The sequence below is a fragment of the Rhinopithecus bieti genome, unplaced genomic scaffold (assembly GCF_001698545.2).
Source record: "Rhinopithecus bieti isolate Rb0 unplaced genomic scaffold, ASM169854v2 scaffold_9581, whole genome shotgun sequence".
NCBI lineage: Eukaryota > Metazoa > Chordata > Mammalia > Primates > Cercopithecidae > Rhinopithecus > Rhinopithecus bieti.
The window spans coordinates 184,991-202,258 of record NW_016806413.1 but is presented as its reverse complement, the minus strand read 5'-3'; the positions used below and the strand labels follow the sequence as shown (position 1 = coordinate 202,258).

At 55.5% G+C, this 17,268-nt stretch overlaps 1 protein-coding gene across 3 annotated transcripts in view; it reads left to right on the top strand.

Moving 5' to 3' along the window:
• FAM53A (family with sequence similarity 53 member A) overlaps positions 1-17,268 on the top strand; it is a 37,622-nt gene that overhangs the window by 17,643 nt on the left and 2,711 nt on the right. For 2 of the 3 annotated variants that reach the window (XM_017876220.1, XM_017876221.1), the window contains 2 exons: positions 5,049-5,103; positions 6,845-7,590. In XM_017876220.1, coding sequence (XP_017731709.1) covers positions 5,049-5,103; positions 6,845-7,590 — 801 coding nt within the window. Of the gene's footprint in view, positions 1-732; positions 788-5,048; positions 5,104-6,844; positions 7,591-17,268 lie in introns of all 3 variants that reach the window. The other variant, XM_017876222.1, reaches the window with a different exon arrangement.

The following is a 17,268-nucleotide window of genomic DNA, read 5'->3' as shown; positions in this document are numbered from 1 at the left end:
GAAACCCCATCTCTACTAAAATACAAAATTAGCCGGGCGTGGTGGCAGGTGCCTGTAGTCCCAGCTACTCGGGAGGCTGAGGCAGGAGAATGGTGTGAACCCGGGAGGCGGAGCTTGCAGAGAGCTGAGATGGCGCCACTGCACTCCAGCCTGGGCAACAGAGCGAAACCCCATCTCAAAAAAAAAAAAAAAAAAGAAATGCCTTGAGTTGCTATTTAAAAAGATAAGGTTTTACTGAAAGGCTGACTTACACACGGAAGCTGGCGCCCCAAGCGCAGGTGTGCCTGTTACATCCAATCAAGCAGCAGCATGTGCCCCACTGGCCTCCCTGTCCCTCCCCTCCTAGCTCCACCTCCCAAGGGAGTCTCTGTCTTGGATTTGATCACCACATTAGCTTCCCACAGGCAGATTAGGCAGACTGATTTTCCTACAGTCATGGTGAAGTGAACTTTGGATGTGCCACCTTCGGGATCCCCCCCCCAGCTGCCCTGGTTAGAGGGCATATCTAGAAGGAGGTGGCTGATGTCTAGCCTGGAGGGTCTTGCCAGGCCCTCAGAGCCAGCAGGGGTGCTTGGAACACCTGCCTGTCCTGGGCCTGGCTTGGCCGTGGCTCTGGAGGCGTGAGCACGCTGCATTTGTAGCCCCGTGCATGTTATGGAAATGAGAGGGTGAAGGGAAAGCTGTGGGTCTTAGGCCTTTGGGCCGGACACGTGTGACCCATCTTCACCGCAGGGGGTTCCAGCGACTGTCTGAGTGTCCAAGCTGAAGCCTCTCCTCCCGAGAGCTGGTGAGCATGGGCGTTGGGCTGTGGGAGGTGACATGTGGCCTGAACCTTTGCAAGCACTGCTTATGGGGCCTGGCGCTCAGGGCCACTATGACCGAGGTGACTGTGGCAGTGCTAGCTGTGTCCTGTAGTCAGTATGTTTCTGGCTGTCAGCCCACGGGTAGGGGTGGCTGAGGTGAGGAAGGCAGTGCTTGTCTGATGTCTCAGTGCCTTGCTGGCTGCAGAGCCATGTTCTTTCCAGACACCGTGGCCAGTTCCCATTTTTTCTTTTTTTTTTTTCTGGAGACAGTCTTGCTTTGTCATCCATGCTGGAGTGCAGTGGCACCATCTCAGCTCACTGCAACCTCCGCTTCCCGGGTTCAAGTGATTCTCATACCTTAGCCTCCCGAGTAGCTAGGGTTACAGGCACACGCCACCACACCCGGCTAAATTTTTTTCTTTTTTTTTTTGAGATGGAGTCTTGCTCTGTTGCCTAGGCTGGAGTGCAATGGCACAATCTTGGCTCACTGCAACCTCTGCCTCCCAGGTTCAAGCAATTCTCCTGCCTCAGCCTCCTGAGTAGCTGGGATTACAGGTGTGTGCCACCAGGCAACGCTAATTTTTATATTTTTAGTAGACAGGGTTTCACCATGTTGGTCAGGCTGGTCTCGAGCTCCTGACCTCATGATCTGCCTGCCTTGGCCTCCCAAAGTGCTGGCCTTACAGGTGTGAGCCACCGTGCCTGGCCTAAATTTTGTATTTTTAGTAGAGACAGAGTTTCACCATGTTGGCCATGTTGGCGAGGCTGGTCACTGATCTGCCCACCTTAGCCTCCTGAAGTATTGGGATTACAGGCATGAGCCACCGCGCCTGGCCCCATTTTTCCTTTTGATTAAATGGAGAAAACGTTTTTAAGGAATCTCTAACCAAGACCAAAGGATACAGAGTGGCACGTGCCTGTCAGATGGCTGTGTGCCTCCGAGGACATTTTTGGCAAGTGGATGTCAGCCAGGGCGTGGACAGCTTTCCAGGGAGGTGGCTACACAGCTTGGCTGCCGGGCCTGTGAGATGTCTGGACAGATGTCCTGGTTTGGAGTGACCCACGGGCCCCCACATCCTCTGTGCTTTAGGTGGCCACTCTTAAACCTCTTGTTTTCAGCTTTGATTTTAGATACGGGGGGTACATGTGCAGGTTTGCCCCTTGGGTATATTGCACTCGGGTTGTGAGCATAGTACCCAGTAGGTAGCTCTTCAGCCCCTGCCTTCTTCCTCCCTCCTGTTCTTCATCTCTTTACGGAGCACTTGTCCGTTGACAGAGAGAAGGCAGTGTGGGTAGTTCCTCGGTCAGCCTCAGCCTTGGGACAGGATCCCTGGGGGCCCTGCAGGGTGAGTGGTCATGAGGGTTCCATCACAGCCTGCTCCTGCTCCTGCTCCTGCTGACCCGGCTCTATTAGTGGCCAGCCAGGGCCACTGTTGAGTCTGTTGCTGTCGAAGATGGTTTTTCCCAGTGACTCTTGTTTTCTTAAAACATGGCCTGTGAATATGGCGGTGGTTTCTTTCTGAAATGGGAGGACAAACCTTTTATCCCTAAATGTAAACCTTTTACTTTTTTTTTTTTTGAGATGGAGTCCTTGCCCTGTTGCCCAGGCTGGAGTGCGGTGGAGTATTAGCATGTCATTGCAACCTCTGCTTCCAGGGCTCAAGTGATTCTCCCGCCTCAGCCTCCTGAGTAGCTGGGACTACAGGGGTGTGCCACCATGCCCAACGTATTTTTTAATTTTTAATTTTTTTTTGAAAGGGATGGAGTCTTGCTCTGTCGCCCAGGCTGGAGTACAGTGGTGCAGTCTTGGCTCACTGCAAGCTCTGCCTCCCGGGTTCAAGTGATTCTCCTGCCTTAGCCTCCCGAGTAGCTGGAATTACAGGCACCGCCACCATGCCCAGTTAATTTTTTTTTTGTATTTTTAATAGAGATGTGGTTTCACCATATTGGCCAGGCTGGTCTTGAACTCCTGACCTCAAGTGATCCACCCACCTCAGCCTCCCAAAGTGCTGGGATTACAGGCATGAGCCACCGCGCCCAGCCTTTATCAGGATTTTAAAATTTTATTTATTTATTTTCATTTTTTAGATGGAGTCTCACTCTGTTGCCCAGGCTGGAATGCAGTGGCGCGATCTCGGCTCACTGCAACCCCTGCCTCCCGGGTTCAAGCGATTCCCCTGCCTCAGCCTCCTGAGTAGTTGGGATTACAGGCACATGCCACCAAGCCCAGCTAATTTTTGTATTTTTAGTAGAGATGGGGTTTCACCATGTTGATCAGGCTGGCCTTAAACTCCTGACCTCAGCTGATCCACCCAAAGTGCTGGGATTACAGGCCTGAGCCACAGCACCCGGCCGGGTTTTTGATCTTTGTGATGAGGACAGCGTGATTGCCTGTGTTGAAGAAACCCAGTTACTCAGTGATAGATTGTTTACATGTGAGACCAGCTCGCCCACGTAACTTGTGAATATCTAAACACAAGTTACTTCTAACATTCACGGAAACAAGTCAGTATTTTAGATAGCCAATTCATTGTATAAAAATAGAAATTGATGTTTTCTTTTTTTTTTTTTTTTTTTTGAGGCGGAGTCTCGCTCTGTCGCCCAGACTGGAGTGCGGTGGCGCAATCTCGGCTCACTGCAAGCTCCGCCTCCCGGGTTCACGCCATTCTCCTGCCTCAGCCTCCCAAGTAGCTGGGACTACAGGCGCCCACCACCTCACCCGGCTAGTTTTTTTTTTTGTATTTTAGTAGAGACGGGGTTTCACCATGTTAGCCAGGATGGTCTCGATCTCTTGACCTCGTGATCCGCCCGTCTCGGTCTCCCAGAGTGCTGGGATTACAGGCTTGAGCCACTGCGCCCGGCCAGAAATTGATGTTTTCAAAGGTGACTTAAAATAGTATTTTTATGAAAAATAAGTGTAGACAGTTGTACAGAGTAGAAACTCAAACATTCATGTGTGAGTTTTTGTGTGGAAGTATGTCTTCATACATACCCACGGCCCGGCCTCAGTGAGCCAGCGAGGCGGATGCCATTAGCTCAGGGCTCCTTGTTTGATCTGTGCCTTCACCCAGTCCCCTCCTGCCATGATTTCATAGTGCATTCTAGACCTACTTTCTCTGCAGATATCTCATTCTGTATCTCCAAAAGAGAAAGACTTTAAGACACATGACCAGAATGTCATTTTCACACCTAAAACCCTCAGAGATTCTTTAATATCTCTAAATATCCTGTCAGCGTTCAAACTTCCCCAATTGTCTGAGTTTAAGAATTTGTTCAGGGAGTCCAGATTCAGGGCGTCTCATGTCCCTTTTCCCCGTAGGGAAAAAGACACATAATGGCCTCCAAGCCGCGATCTGCCAAGCAGCTCCCTGAGATTTCATGGGGCAGGGAAGAGAGCCCTGTGGCATTTCCCTTAGTGCCCTCCCTACAGACCCTCAAGTTGCCACCATGCCCAGTGGCTTTCCTGCTTCCAGGGAGGGAGACACTGCCCTCTGGATGTCTCCCTGGACCAGCGCCACACTGGTCCAAGCTTGGCTTAGGGGCTCAGGGCCTGTGTCAGAGCTGTTGCAAATGGGAAAGGGCCCCTTGGGTCTTGGCTGAAGTTCTTGCTGAAAAGTAAGTAAGTGGTGGTGAGGTTTGCAAAGATGGCTGCAGTTGAGGCTGCCGAAAGGCAGGAGGGCCTGAGCTTCAGGAGCAGGGACAGGATGCGTGCCTGTGGCTTGGAATAAAAATGTCTGAGGCCAGGCGAGGTGGCTCACGCCTGTAATTCCAGTACTTGTGAGGCTAAGGTGGGCAGATCATGAGGTCAGGAGATCGAGACCATCCTGGCCAACATGGTGAAACCCCGTCTCTACTAAAAATACAAAAAAAAAAAAAAAAAATTAGCCGGGCGAGGTGGTGGGCGCCTGTAGTCCCAGCTACTGGGGAGGCTGAGGCAGAAGAATGGCATAAACCCAGGAGGCGGAGCTTGTAGTGACCTGAGATAGCGCCACTGCACTCCAGCCTGGGCAATAGAGCGAGACTAGCTCTTTTAAAAAGATAAAAAATTTTTTAAAAAATTTAAAAATGTGCATTTACTCAGTTGAATTTTGTTAGGTTTTAATACAACTGTGCTTATTTTAATCACTAGAAAGAAAACACCGGGAAAGGTAGAATGCGCTACAGTGATGAAAATGCAGGGATATTATTGCCGAATTCTCATGTGTCAGTCACAGTATTGAAACTTCTCTTTCCTGTCACTTGCAGTATTCTGCCGAAACCCTGAACAACAGCGGTCGTCCGTTCCCTTTGGAGCTCAATGGTGAGTGCTTTAGGAGCTGTGGCTGGAGGCCTGAGCAGGGCTGGGACCAGGCTCCTGGGCTGGGAGGGTCCTGGATGCAGAACATGAGCCTGATCTGCGGAAGCCAGGAAAGTGTTCGTGTGCCCTGCACTGGGGCATGGAGTGGTCCCTGCTGCTGTCCTCCCACAGCTGGGCCAGTGGTCAAGAGTAGTCTGTGAGCAGGACGGCTCGTGTAGAGTGCGGGCCCAACCAGGTCTCTCCCTCCTCAGCTGGTGGGGCCCAGGGGTCTGCTGCGCCCTTTCTGGAAGGTGCAAGGCCCACCCTGTGGCCACTAAAAGAACAGGATGGGGTGGCCGGCAGGGCTTGTAGTGTCAGCTGGAGTGTGCCATGGCATACTGGGTGGCCCACCTGCTGTCCGTGCCGTGGAGGGCGTGTCTGTGCCTGGCTCACCTGCAGGTGGGCCCTTCACTGATGGGGAGCAGGTGCTCCGAATATGGGGGCTGGCGGTATTCATGGGCCAGGTAACCCTGGGGTCCCAGGTCCTCCCCCAGTGAAGGTTCTGGGGCATCTCTGTTGGCCCTGCTGACCCAACTGTGACGCACCCAGCACCCTGTGTCACGCAGAGTAGGCCCGTTAGGAGGCTCACCTTGCTGAGCGCCAGATTACCAAAGTGAAGGTGTTTTACCAGATTCTCTTACAAGTAGAAGGAAGTAGGAAGTGTGAGGCCCCAGATGGCTCGAGCCCCACCCTCTGCCCAGCCTGTGGTGTGATGTCCTCACGTCAGCCTCCTGGGGTTCATCCTGCACACGGGGCCAAACCAGCTACCTCCATCCTGGCTCGGAGCCCCGCAGGGCTTTCTACACTCCTCACCTGGCCGGCCGCTCTCCTTGCCTACACCTCCACACCTCCTCCCCACAGCCCCCATCTCTCTCCTGGCCGCCCCAGAATCACCCTAGGGCCTTTCCCCAGAGGCAGGTCTCACAGTCTCCACTCCAAGTTTCTCGGCTGGCCAGTGACTTCACAAGCCACTGGGGGAGTCCTGGGGGTCCAGATGACCCCGCCCAGGCGGATTCCATGCCAGGCCCATGCACCTGGCCTTGCTCTCAAGGCTTCTCCGAACCAGCAGGCAGTGGCAGAGGGGCTGGGGAGCACATCAGGCAGGTGGCCCCAGGACAGTTGCACAGGAAGTGAGACTTGAGGAGGGGCTCCAGGCCTGGACCTGGTGGCTCTGAGGTTTTTGAGGAGTTTCTGGGGCTCAGACTCTCCCTGAAGACCCTGGCAGCAGGTGTGACCCTGTGTTGCCCATGTTACCGAGGGACCTGAGCTGCTTTAAGAAGGGGCTGTGGAGAGTTCTGGCCAGGGAAGCTGCACATCCTTGAGATGCCTGGTCACAGAGGGAGAGGAGTGTTTTGAGGATGCAGGAAGAATGTTTTAGCAAGGCTGTTGGGAGAGCAGAGCCATGCGGTGGTTCTCAGGGAGGCACTGGTGGGGAGACTGACACCTCCTTCAGACACAGCGTCCCCTTAAAGAAGCGAGCCGAGCCCTGCAGCTAACCTGGCAAGGGCAGGCAGGGCTGGTGCCCACTGTGCACCATGGACATCTCAGAGAAGCACGTCCGGGGTGATGGCAATGGGGCTGTGCCCTTGATGGCTCTGCCAGGCTGTTTGCCAGGACAGATGTCACCCCACATGGTGGGAAGAGGCTGGGCCTGCCCTGTGGCTCACCTGTCTCTTCCACTGCCTCTTTGTGTCTTTTCTGGTAGACCAGAGTCCCTGGAAGGTCTTAAGTGGAGGACGGCCCGTTGGAAGCCAGGCAGCCACGAGACCTGATTTCTGCTTCCTGCCGGGCCTGTCTGCTGCTGCTCACACCATGGGTCTTCAGTGGCGGCCAGAGTCCCCGGGCCCAGGTGTGGGCCTGGGTGCAGCCAGCACTGTGGACCCCAGTGAAAGTACAGGCTCGTCCACGGCCCCACCGACGAAGCGACATTGCCGGTCCTTGTCAGAACCTGAGGAGCTTGTGCGCTGCCGGTCCCCCTGGCGCCCTGGCAGCTCCAAGGTCTGGACTCCAGTCTCCAAGAGGCGGTGCAACAGTGGTGGGAGCGCAACACTGCAGGGAAGCCCCGGTGCCGTCCTGCCGAGGAGTGCCGTGTGGTTGACCAGTGCCACCTCACCCGCCACGCCCCGGCCGTCCTCGGCCAGCAGCGGCTTCGTGGACAGCAGCGAGGGCAGTGCAGGCTCAGGCCTGCCCTGGTGTTCCGCAGAGCCCTACTTGCTCTCCGTGAGGCGACGCCTGTCCCTCTCACAGGAGCAACTCGCAGGTGTGGGCACTCCCCTGCCCTCGGCCAGCAGCAGCCCCACGTCCACGCCTGAGCTCGGCCGGCACCGCGGGCTGCTCCGGTGCCGCTCACAGCCGTGCGTGCTCAGTGGGAAGAGGAGCCGGCGCAAACGGAGGCGTGAGGAGGACGCCAGGTGGACACGCCCATCCTTGGACTTCCTAAAAATGACCCGGGTGAGGCTTTCTTGTTTCCAAGGGCTCAGAAGGGCATAGATCTGGACATGGCAGTGCTGGGGTGAGGCTGGCTGATTCTCTGGGAAGCAGCTGCTATCATCCGGCTGGTCTTCTCTGGGCTGGGAGGAAAGGAGTGAGGAGAGCCGTCCGGAGTGGGTGGGAGTGATTAGGGGCCTGTCCCAGTGTCAGAACACCCAGCTCACCCTGCCTGCCCCTGCAGAGGCAGAGCCCCACACACGGCCCAGGGTGGGCCGGCCAGGCTTGCACAGTGTGGCCTGGGGGAAGCAGCAGAACAGAGCTGTGGGTTTCTGGCCTAGCTAAGCCACCCGCCTCAGCTGCTGGGGAGCCCCCTGACTTTTTCTGGCGTGGTGATGGCTCAGGAAGTAAGAGGCTGTCCTGGGAGCCCCATTCAAGGCAGAGCCCGGGGTCCTCTCTTGTGGGAGCCGATGGGTGTCCATGCTGCAGCTCAGAGCCCAGCAGCGCCTGTGTGCCTTGGGACTCTACAGGCACCTCCTGCAGAAACTGTCTGGATGTAGGAGAGAGCCTGCACCCACTTGAAGATTCTCAGTGCCGCCCACCTGCTCACTTCTCCACCCGCCGTCACAGGCTGTGGTTGGCACAGAGTTAAGGAAGGGAACAGGACTGAGAAGGCTTTCCCAGGTCTTGCTCTGTGTTACTAAGGGGATGCATTCACCAGAGACCTCTGGGGGCCCTGGCAGCGCTCGGGGAGGGAGATGGCAGAGCCGTGACAGAGTAGGGTGGGCTCTGTGCACACTCACTGGGTCGTCTGTGTTGGGGAGCTTTGGGCAGTGGCAGAAATTAACAGGACTTCCCGATGCCAACTCTGAGTGCAAGCCAGGACTGAGTGGGGCTGTGGCTGGGGTGGGGTGGGATCAGTGTCAACTTATCTCCTCAATGACCTGTGGCCTTGGCAACCCCCCGACCTCTTGCCCCCAGCCCCATCCTCTGGGCCACAGGCCTGCCCATGCCCTGCCTCTGGGGAGAGTGGATGTGGGTGGAGCTGTGCACAGCACGGCTGCACTGTCTTGCTCGGGTGGCCTGGACCTGGGCACCCTGTGGGGACAGTAACTGGAGAAGGGGCACAGATGGCCCACATCCTCCTCAACCTGGCCACAGCTCAGGGCTGGAGAGCAGTGTGGCTGGTGTGCTGCGTGGGATCCCCAGGGTCCTCCGGGACGCTGGTGCTAGGCCACACCGAGGGCACTGTGAGCTTTGCCTCTTCTCATCAGTGGGTTCTCCAGTCGATTCTTCCGGGGGACTTGAGGTGAGTTGAAAACCCGGACTTCCCTGCTATGAAACATTTCTGCAGAGAGCAGGGTTTAGAGAAGAAGGCTCTGATCTTTTGCTATGAGATGGGCTGACCTGGGGAAGCCAGTAGATGCTAGAAAGCTGGTGGCGAGCTTTGGACATAGCATAAGCAGGCCGTCCCTGCTTGCCAGGGCTTGGGGTGTGCACAGCGTGGGTGTCAGTCCCTGCGGGGACCAGGAGGGACAGGAGCGGAGGAGGGAGCTGCCGGCTCAGCACGTTCTGGGGCGGGGAATGATGGTGCCAGGGACCTACTGATGACCAGACAACAGTCCTGCTGTGGAGGTGGCCCTGGGTTTCTCAGATGCCTTGGGAGACAGACCAGGTGGTCGGCTGAGTCGGTGATCAAGGACCCTTGGTAGAGGCTGCATGGGGCTCAGTCTGGAGATGGGGTACCCCCGGCAGACTGTGAGGTGTGGGTAGCGGCAAGGACTCGCCAGACCCCGGACCAGGGCTCATGGGCACCCAGGGTGTGTGGTGTGTTGGGGAGACTGGTGGGAGGAGGGCAGGGCTGCCGTCAAATGCTGAAGTGTGTGTGTGTGTGTGTGTGTGTGTGTGTGTGGCATGTGTCTGGTTTATGTGGTATGTGTGTATCTGGTGTGTACGGTGTGTGTGGTGTGCGTTTGTGACTGAGGTGTGTTGGATGTGTTGGCATGTGTGGTATGTGTGCGTGTGTTGGTGTGTGGTGGGTGTGTGGCGTTGTTTGGTGTGTATTGGTGTGGTTGATGTGTGTGTGACCTGGTGTGTGTGTGTGACTTGTGGCATGTGTGGTGTATATGGTGTGCTTGGTGTGTGTCTGGTATGATACTGGTGGTGTGTGAGCTGGCATGGTGCGTGTGTGACGTGTGTGGTGTGTGTGATGTGTGGCCTGTGTGTGGTTATGTGTGATGTGTGTGACGTGTGTGGTGTGTGTGGTGTGTATGTCTGTCTGATGCATAAGTGGGTGCCTGGTTTCTCTCTAGGAGGAGAAACCCCCGTTGTGTGGGAACTGGAGCCGTGACCAGGACTGGAGCTGCACGGGGTGTCCCATCTCTCAGATCCATGTAGCCCCGGCTTTGGGCCCCTTGCTGAGCCTGCCTGTCCCTGTCCATGCAAGCGCTGGTCACCCAGGCTGGTGTCCCGTCCTCTGGATGTTTCTCCAATTCAATCTTCGTTCCTCTTGACCCCAGTTGTTCTGCCTCAGGCCTTGATAGCCTTTTCGGCTACTGAGACATCATCCTAGTTGGCTTTGTTGCCTCTAATCTCTCTTTTTTTTTTTTTTTTTTAAGACAGAGTTTTGCTCTTTTTCCCCAGGCTGGAATACAGTGGCACGATCTCGGGTCACCGCAACCTCCACCTCACGGGCTCAAGTAGTTCTCCTGCCTCAGCCTCCCGAGTAACTGGGGTTGCAGGCATACACCGCCATGCTTGGCTAATTTTTGTATTTTTAGTAGATAAGATTTTACTATGTTGTCCAGGCTGGTCTTGAACTTCTGACCTCAGGTGATCCACCTGCCTTGGCCTCCCAAAGTGGGGGGATTACAGGCATGAGCCACCGTGCCCAGCCCTCCCTTAATCTTTTTTTTAGAGACGGAGTCTCGCTGTGTCCCAGGCTGGAGTGCAATGGTGTGATCTCGGTTCACTGCAACCTCTGCCTCCCGGGTCCAAGGGATTCTTCTGCCTCAGCTTCCCAAGTAGCTGGGATTACAGGTGCCTGCCACCACGTCCAGCTAATTTTTGTGTTTTTAGTAGAGACGAGGTTTCACCATGTTGGCCAGGCTGGTCTTGAACTCCTGACCTTGTGATCCGCCTGCCTTGGTCTCATTTGAGGTCAGGTGTTTGAGACCAGCCTGGCCAACATGGTGAAACCCCATCTCTACTAAAAATACAAAAATTAGCTGGGCATGGTAGTGGGCGCCTGTAGTCCCAGATACTTGGGAGGCTGAGGCAGGAGAATCGCTTGAACCCAGGAGGCAGAGGTTGCAGTGAACTGAGATCACGCCACTGCACTCCAGCCTGGGTGACAGAGTGAGACTCTGTCTCAAAAACAAAAACAACAAAAAAACCCAAAACCAAAAACCACCACGCCTGCGCCACCTCACAGACAGCATGCCTGTGCCACCCACAAACACCAGGCCTGTGCCATCTCACACCACGCCTGTGCCACCTCACAAACACCACACCTGTGCCACCTCACAGTCAAACACCATGCCTGTGCCACCTCAGGGGTCCAGGAGGCCGGTGGGGAGGCTCTGCTCAGGCCTCCTTGGAGCTCAGTCAGGAGACTGTGGTTACCTGGAGGCTCGACCAAGGCTGCAGGACCTGCTTCTAAGTTCACCCATGTGGCTTTTGGCAGGAGGCCTCATTTCTTTGTCACATGGGCCTCTCTGAGGGGCAGCCTGAGTGTGTTCATGATATGGCAACTTGATTTCCCATAGCGAGTGACCCCAGTGAGCGTGAGTGGGCCCCAAAGAGCCCTGTGTGAACTGGTCCTCACCAGCTGAGGTTTTGTCTGCTCCTTGACTCTGTGTAGCCCTTACTCAGTGGGAGGAAGATCGGGCTCCACTTTTTGAAGGGAGTGATTTCAAAACCTCTCTTCTCCATAAGGAGTGCCGGTCAGGAACGGTGCTTGTGGAATGGTGTTGGCGTTGGTGCTGGTTCTGGTGCCCCCACCCTCCTTGTGCTGGAGTTTGGTTGGCCACAGACAGGTAGGGGCTTACAGAGAGGATTGGCAGGTGCAGAGCTTTCTTTCCTTGTTTTCTCCTTTCTTTCTCTTTCCTTTTCTTTCCTTCCCTCCCCTTCCTCTTCCCCTTCCCCTTCCTCTTCCCCTTCCCCTTCCTCTTCCCTTTCCCTTTCAGTTTTGCTCTTGTTGCCCAGGCTGGAGTGCAGTGGCATGATCTCAGTTTAGTGCAACCTTTGCCTCCCAGGTTCCAGAGATTCTCCTGCATCAGCTTCCGAAGTGGCTGGGATTATAGACGCCCACCACCACACCTGGCTAATTTTTATAATTTTAGTAGAGATGGGGTTTCACCGTATTGGCCAGGCTGGTCTCAAACTCTTGGCCTCAGGTGATCTGCCTGCCTTGGCCTCCCAAAGTGCTGGGATTACAGGCGTGAGCCACCGCACTGGCTTGCCCCATTTTCTTCAGTGACTTTGTTAATGAGCCAGAACAGTAATGTGGGTGCTGCACACCCCATTCTGCTCGTGGGACTCAACCCCATGTGAAATAAAAGCTTTTCGTTTATTTGCTTCTTGCGGGGGCCAGGTGATACTTGCCTGCCCTGGAGTGTGCGCTGCCTTGAATTCAGCCGCTCCGGCCTGCTTGCTCACCAGCGTCATCAGTGCGATAGTAGTCACCACTTTCTGGTGAGAAGAGGGTTTATAGGGGGAGGGCCTCATCAAATGTCAGCGAAGCCCCTGAGGACACAGGCAGTGTCTTCAGGGCCACGTCTGCAAACCCAGAGCCCTGCTGACCGCGGCTGTGGAGGATGGCGCCAAGACTTCCAAGGGGCCAGCGCTGCCTGCTCTCCCTCTTTCCAGTTCTTTGCTCATCCCATCCAAAAACTGGCTCCCACCTTTCTCCTTGTCCCACATCTGCCGTCTTGCACCCCCTCCCTGTCAGCCAACCAGTCTTCACCCACACCCACCTGCCCCTACCTGCGTCATACCGCCTGAATAGGTGGTACCTTTGGTGAACAGGTGGCTCCTAGCCTGGGTTACCTGTCAGCTCTTGGTTTGGTTTTGTTGTTTTGGAGACAGGGTCTCTTTCTCTCTGTTGCTCTGGCTGGAGTGGAGTGGCATAACCACAGCTCACTGCAGGCTCCATCTCCTGGGCCCAGGCGATCGTCCCACCTCAGCCTCCTGAGTAGCTGGGACCACAGGTGCACACTCCTGTGCCCAGCTAATATTCTCAATTTTTTAGAGACAGAGCCTTACTGTGTTGTCCAAGTTGGTCTCAAAGTCCTGGGCTCAAGCCATCCTCCTGCCTCACCTCCCAAAGTGCTGGGATTTCAGGCGTGTGCCACCAGGCCCAGGCTTTGCCACTTCCTGTTTGTGTCAAGCTCCTGTCTACCTCAGGGCCAAAAAGAAATGCTTTGATTTTTGTCTACAACTTTTATAATTGTGTATTACCGGACAATTAGTCCTGACTCTGGGTGGCACACCCACACACACCATGCACACTCACCCCCACGCTTATGTGCACACTCAGGTGCGCACCCCCCCTCATGCGCACCCCTGCACGCTCATGCTCACTCACACCTGCACCCCGGCTGTGCTGTGCTTTCACCTGGTGGACTCGGTATGTGCAGCCCAGCTCCAGTCCGGCATCCCTGGTGTGTGTTGTGCAGTCTGCGTGCACTGCTGGGAAGGTCTGGCGGTCATCCTCAACCCCCCACTACCCCCTGCCGTCTGCTCTGAGTCTAGGCTCACACCAGCTTCCCCAGGTGTCAGAGGGCTGCTCTCTTCCTGAGCAGGGTGCAGGGGCACTGCCTTCCCTGCCTTTCCCTTGGAGACAGTGCGTGTTTTCACAGAAAACATTTAGGATTTTCTGCTTTATTTTTTTTCCCCCCGAGATGGAGTCTCGCTCTCTCACCCAGCCTGGAGTGCAATGGCGCCATCTCGGCTCACTGCAACCTCTGCCTCCCAGGTTCAAGCAATTCTCCTGCCTCAGCCCCCCGAGTAGCTGGGATTACAGGCGCCCACCACCATGCCTGGCTAATTTCTTGTATTTTTAGTAGGGATGGGGTTTCACCATATTGGCCAGGCTGATCTCGAACTCCAGACCTCAGGTGATCCACCCACCTCGGCCTCCCAAAGTGCTGGGATTACAGGTGTTAGCTACCATGCCCGGCTTTTACTGGCGAAGCTACGTTTTCTGTTTTTATTGGCAAAGCTATGTGTTCAAAGCTGAAATTAAAATATGATGACTGAAAATATGTACATCAGTTATGGTTCCAGCAGAGTGTGGGAGCAGCTGCTGGTTTCTATAAAAGTGTGTGCTTTTAGGGCTTTGCAAAGCTTTTGCCACGTAGAGAAGGCGCTCAGCTGCCTCTAGAGAGACCGAGGCTGCTGCAGAGAAAGAAACACCTCCCTGTGTGGCCCTGCAGCCGGGTCACCTGGAACCTGAGGAGTTCTTCAGACAGGCAGGCAGCTTCGGGGCCAGCAGTTACCTCGCAGGCTAGAACCTAAGAACAAGCTGAAGGTGCGTGTGGCCGTGTTTACACCTTCAGGCCCACTGCGTTTTTGGAGGTCTTGGGTTTAGTGAGCAGATGGTGCCTTCCATAGCCTCAGTCACAAGGGCACGAGGCTTGTCCTCCATGGGGGCCTCTCCTGCACCTGCTGAGCTGTTTTTTTTGCACCTCCTGGATGAAAACTGAAAAACCAAAAGCTTAGAGCAGCTCCTGGTACCAAGAAAAGGACTGACTTAGTTCGTTTGTGCTGCTGTAACAAAAGACCACTGACAAGGTCACTTATAAATAAGAGAAATGTATTTCTCCGAGTTCTGGAGGCTGGGAGCCCAAGAGCCAGGCCCCAGCATGTCTGGTGTCTGGTGAGAGCCTGGCCTCTGCTTCCAAAATGGCCCCTCGGGGCTGTGTCCTCACCTGGCAGAGGAGATGGAGGACGCGGAGGACTGAGGCTGGTTCCCTCCAGCCCTTTACGAGGGACTCGTGTCCTGTGTAGGCCTGCAGGACCTGATCACCTCCCAACACCATGGTAGAGATTTGGAGGGACATGTTCAAACCATAGCAGGGACCATCAAGAACACGGAATGTGGCCGGGCGCGGTGGCTCAAGCCTGTAATCCCAGCACTTTGGGAGGCCGAGACGGGCGGATCACGAGGTCAGGAGATCGAGACCATCCTGGCTAACACAGTGAAACCCCGTCTCTACTAAAAAAAAATACAAAATCTAGCCGGGCGAGGTGGCGGGCGCCTGTAGTCCCAGCTACTCGGAAGGCTGAGGCAGGAGAATGGTGTAAACCCGGGAGGCGGAGCTTGCAGTGAGCTGAGATCCGGCCACTGCACTGCACTCCAGCCTGGGCGACAGAGCGAGACTCCGTCTCAAAAAAAAAAAAAAAAAAAGAACACGGAATGTTTGAGACAGCACAGACTGAAAATCTGGAATTTTGCAGCTGCTGATTTTTCTTGCTCGTTTTCTCAGACCTTCTCTCCATGAGCCACGCCCAGGGTGGTCAGAGGTGGTGAGTGAGGTGGTGGAAGCGAGTGCTGGGCAGGGGACATACTGCTGGGCACTCACTCCACACCTCCTGACGGGCACCGGCTGCCCCATCCGCCTTGGGGTGAGGAGCCCACGCCATCAGTGGCTGCACGGTCGGGACGGAGAGTCCCCTCCTCCTGCCTCTGTGTGGAGGGCTGGGGAGACAGGGAGGATCTTTGGCCTCCAGCTTCCTGGCTTTGTAAGGCTGTGCACCCCTCACAGCCCAAGCAAGTTGTCTGAGCGGGGCTCACTCAGCCCGTTTTATCATGTGCCGTCAGCCAGCTTCCCTGGCTAGAATGCTCCAGTCTGTACTTTCCTAATGAACCTCTCTTCTGCAGGGTTGGGAGGGGGCTCACCAGAGGCAACAAGGGGTCTAGGGTGTCAGTTCTTCTCACACTGGCCTCCTCGCCTGACACATGCACGGAGCTTGCTGTGGCCATCTCTGTCCCTGCGCCTGCCGTGGACATTCCTGCGCCCTGTGGGCCTCTGTTGCTTGGCTTGGCTGGCCTGTTCCTCCCTTTGGCAGGCGGGAGGTGCTTGGCTCTGCTTGGCTGCCTGTTTCAACACGCACTGTGCTGTGCTCCAGGCACTGGCCAGGGCCATGGGCAGCCCTCTCCACCCTTGACTACTGCCTGGCCCTGCTGCAGAGTGGCCCAGCGGCCAGGGCTGCCTTGGCTGTGAGGGGACCATGTGAGCCCCACCCACACGGTGGAGGGAGCTTGCGCTTCCACAAGAGTAAACCGGTGTTTCAGTTTGGCAAAAGCCAGAGGCTTTGGCAAGGGGTAGGTACAGATGTGGCTGAGACAGGGCCTGGATGTTTGCTGAGGGACATCAGGTCAGCTCATAGGAGGCTTCCCTGACCTTCCAGGGTCTCACCGGCTTCTGGTAGCTGAGTTAACCCACTTCAGATGCTGGAGGCCCTCCAGCTGTCAGCTGGGGCCCCTGCACTCCCCAGACTGACTGAAGGGCTTCGCACAGTTTGAAAGGCCTCTGCGCTTTGGAGCCTGATTTAGAACTTGAAGGCTTGACCTTTATGTTTTGGACAACTGTTTTGTGTTTAACCTCAGATGGAGGTGACCATCAAACCAGCGTGATGGTAGCAGGAGCTGGGACGGAGCCCCGGGGCTGGTGCCAAGGGACAGGGGGCATGAGGCGGACGGGCGGCGCAGTCCAGGCCAGCACCGGCCCCATGGGCCTCGGTTTCCATGGTCTCTACAGTATGGGTGGCCCCTTCAGCTCCATGTGGCCTTCGCTAGTGGTGTTGGGCGCTTAGTTCTGCAGCTGCCGTGTCTGTGGGCAGCAGTTGTTTCTCCTCCACCGACTGTCATCCAGAGGCATTCAGAGCCTGCTGTTTTCACGTACTAGCCGCACAGCTGCGCCCGCGAGTGCGAGTCCCGTGTCCGAGGCCTCGCGTGGCTGTTGTGCCATCTGTCAGGTCAGAGCATTCGGTCCAGAGGGTTGACCCTGAATCAAAACAAAATGTTGTGGTTTGAAATGAAAGGAGACCTGGCCCACGAAGGTGTGTAGCGTCCCAGCCACCTCTGGTGCATGCGTAGTGCAGCCTGGCGGTGCCGTGGGTTGGAGGCCATCCTGAGTGGGCAGCACAACAGCCAGAGTCTGCAAGGTCATGGGTGGCACCAGACCTAGCCAGTGAGACCCGGGCCTCCACACCATCCAGCAGGGGCCCAGGAGACCAGCCACATCCTCATGCCGGCCCTGGGGTTTGTATGTACAAGTGATGTCGATGGGCTAATTCACTTTGATTTGAATGAAAAAGAAATTATGCATCCTTATTTTCTGACCAAAACATGTGGCCACTTGTATCTTTAAAGATTTGAGTGGGGCTGGGCGTGGTGGCTTATGCTTATAATCCCAGCACTTTGGGAGACTGAGGCAGGAGGATTGTTTGAGCCCAGGAGTTTGAGCCCAGCCTGGGCAACAAAGTGAGACCCCATCGCTACAAAAAATACAAAAATTAGACCGGCATGATGGTGTGTACCTGTTGTCTCAGCCACTTGAGAGGCTGAGGTGGGAGAATTGCTTGAGCCTGGGAGGTTGAGGCTGCAGTGAGCTATGATTGCACCACTGCACTCCAGCCTGGGAACAGAGCAAGACCCTGTCTCAAAAATAAATAAATAAATAAATAACTTAACAA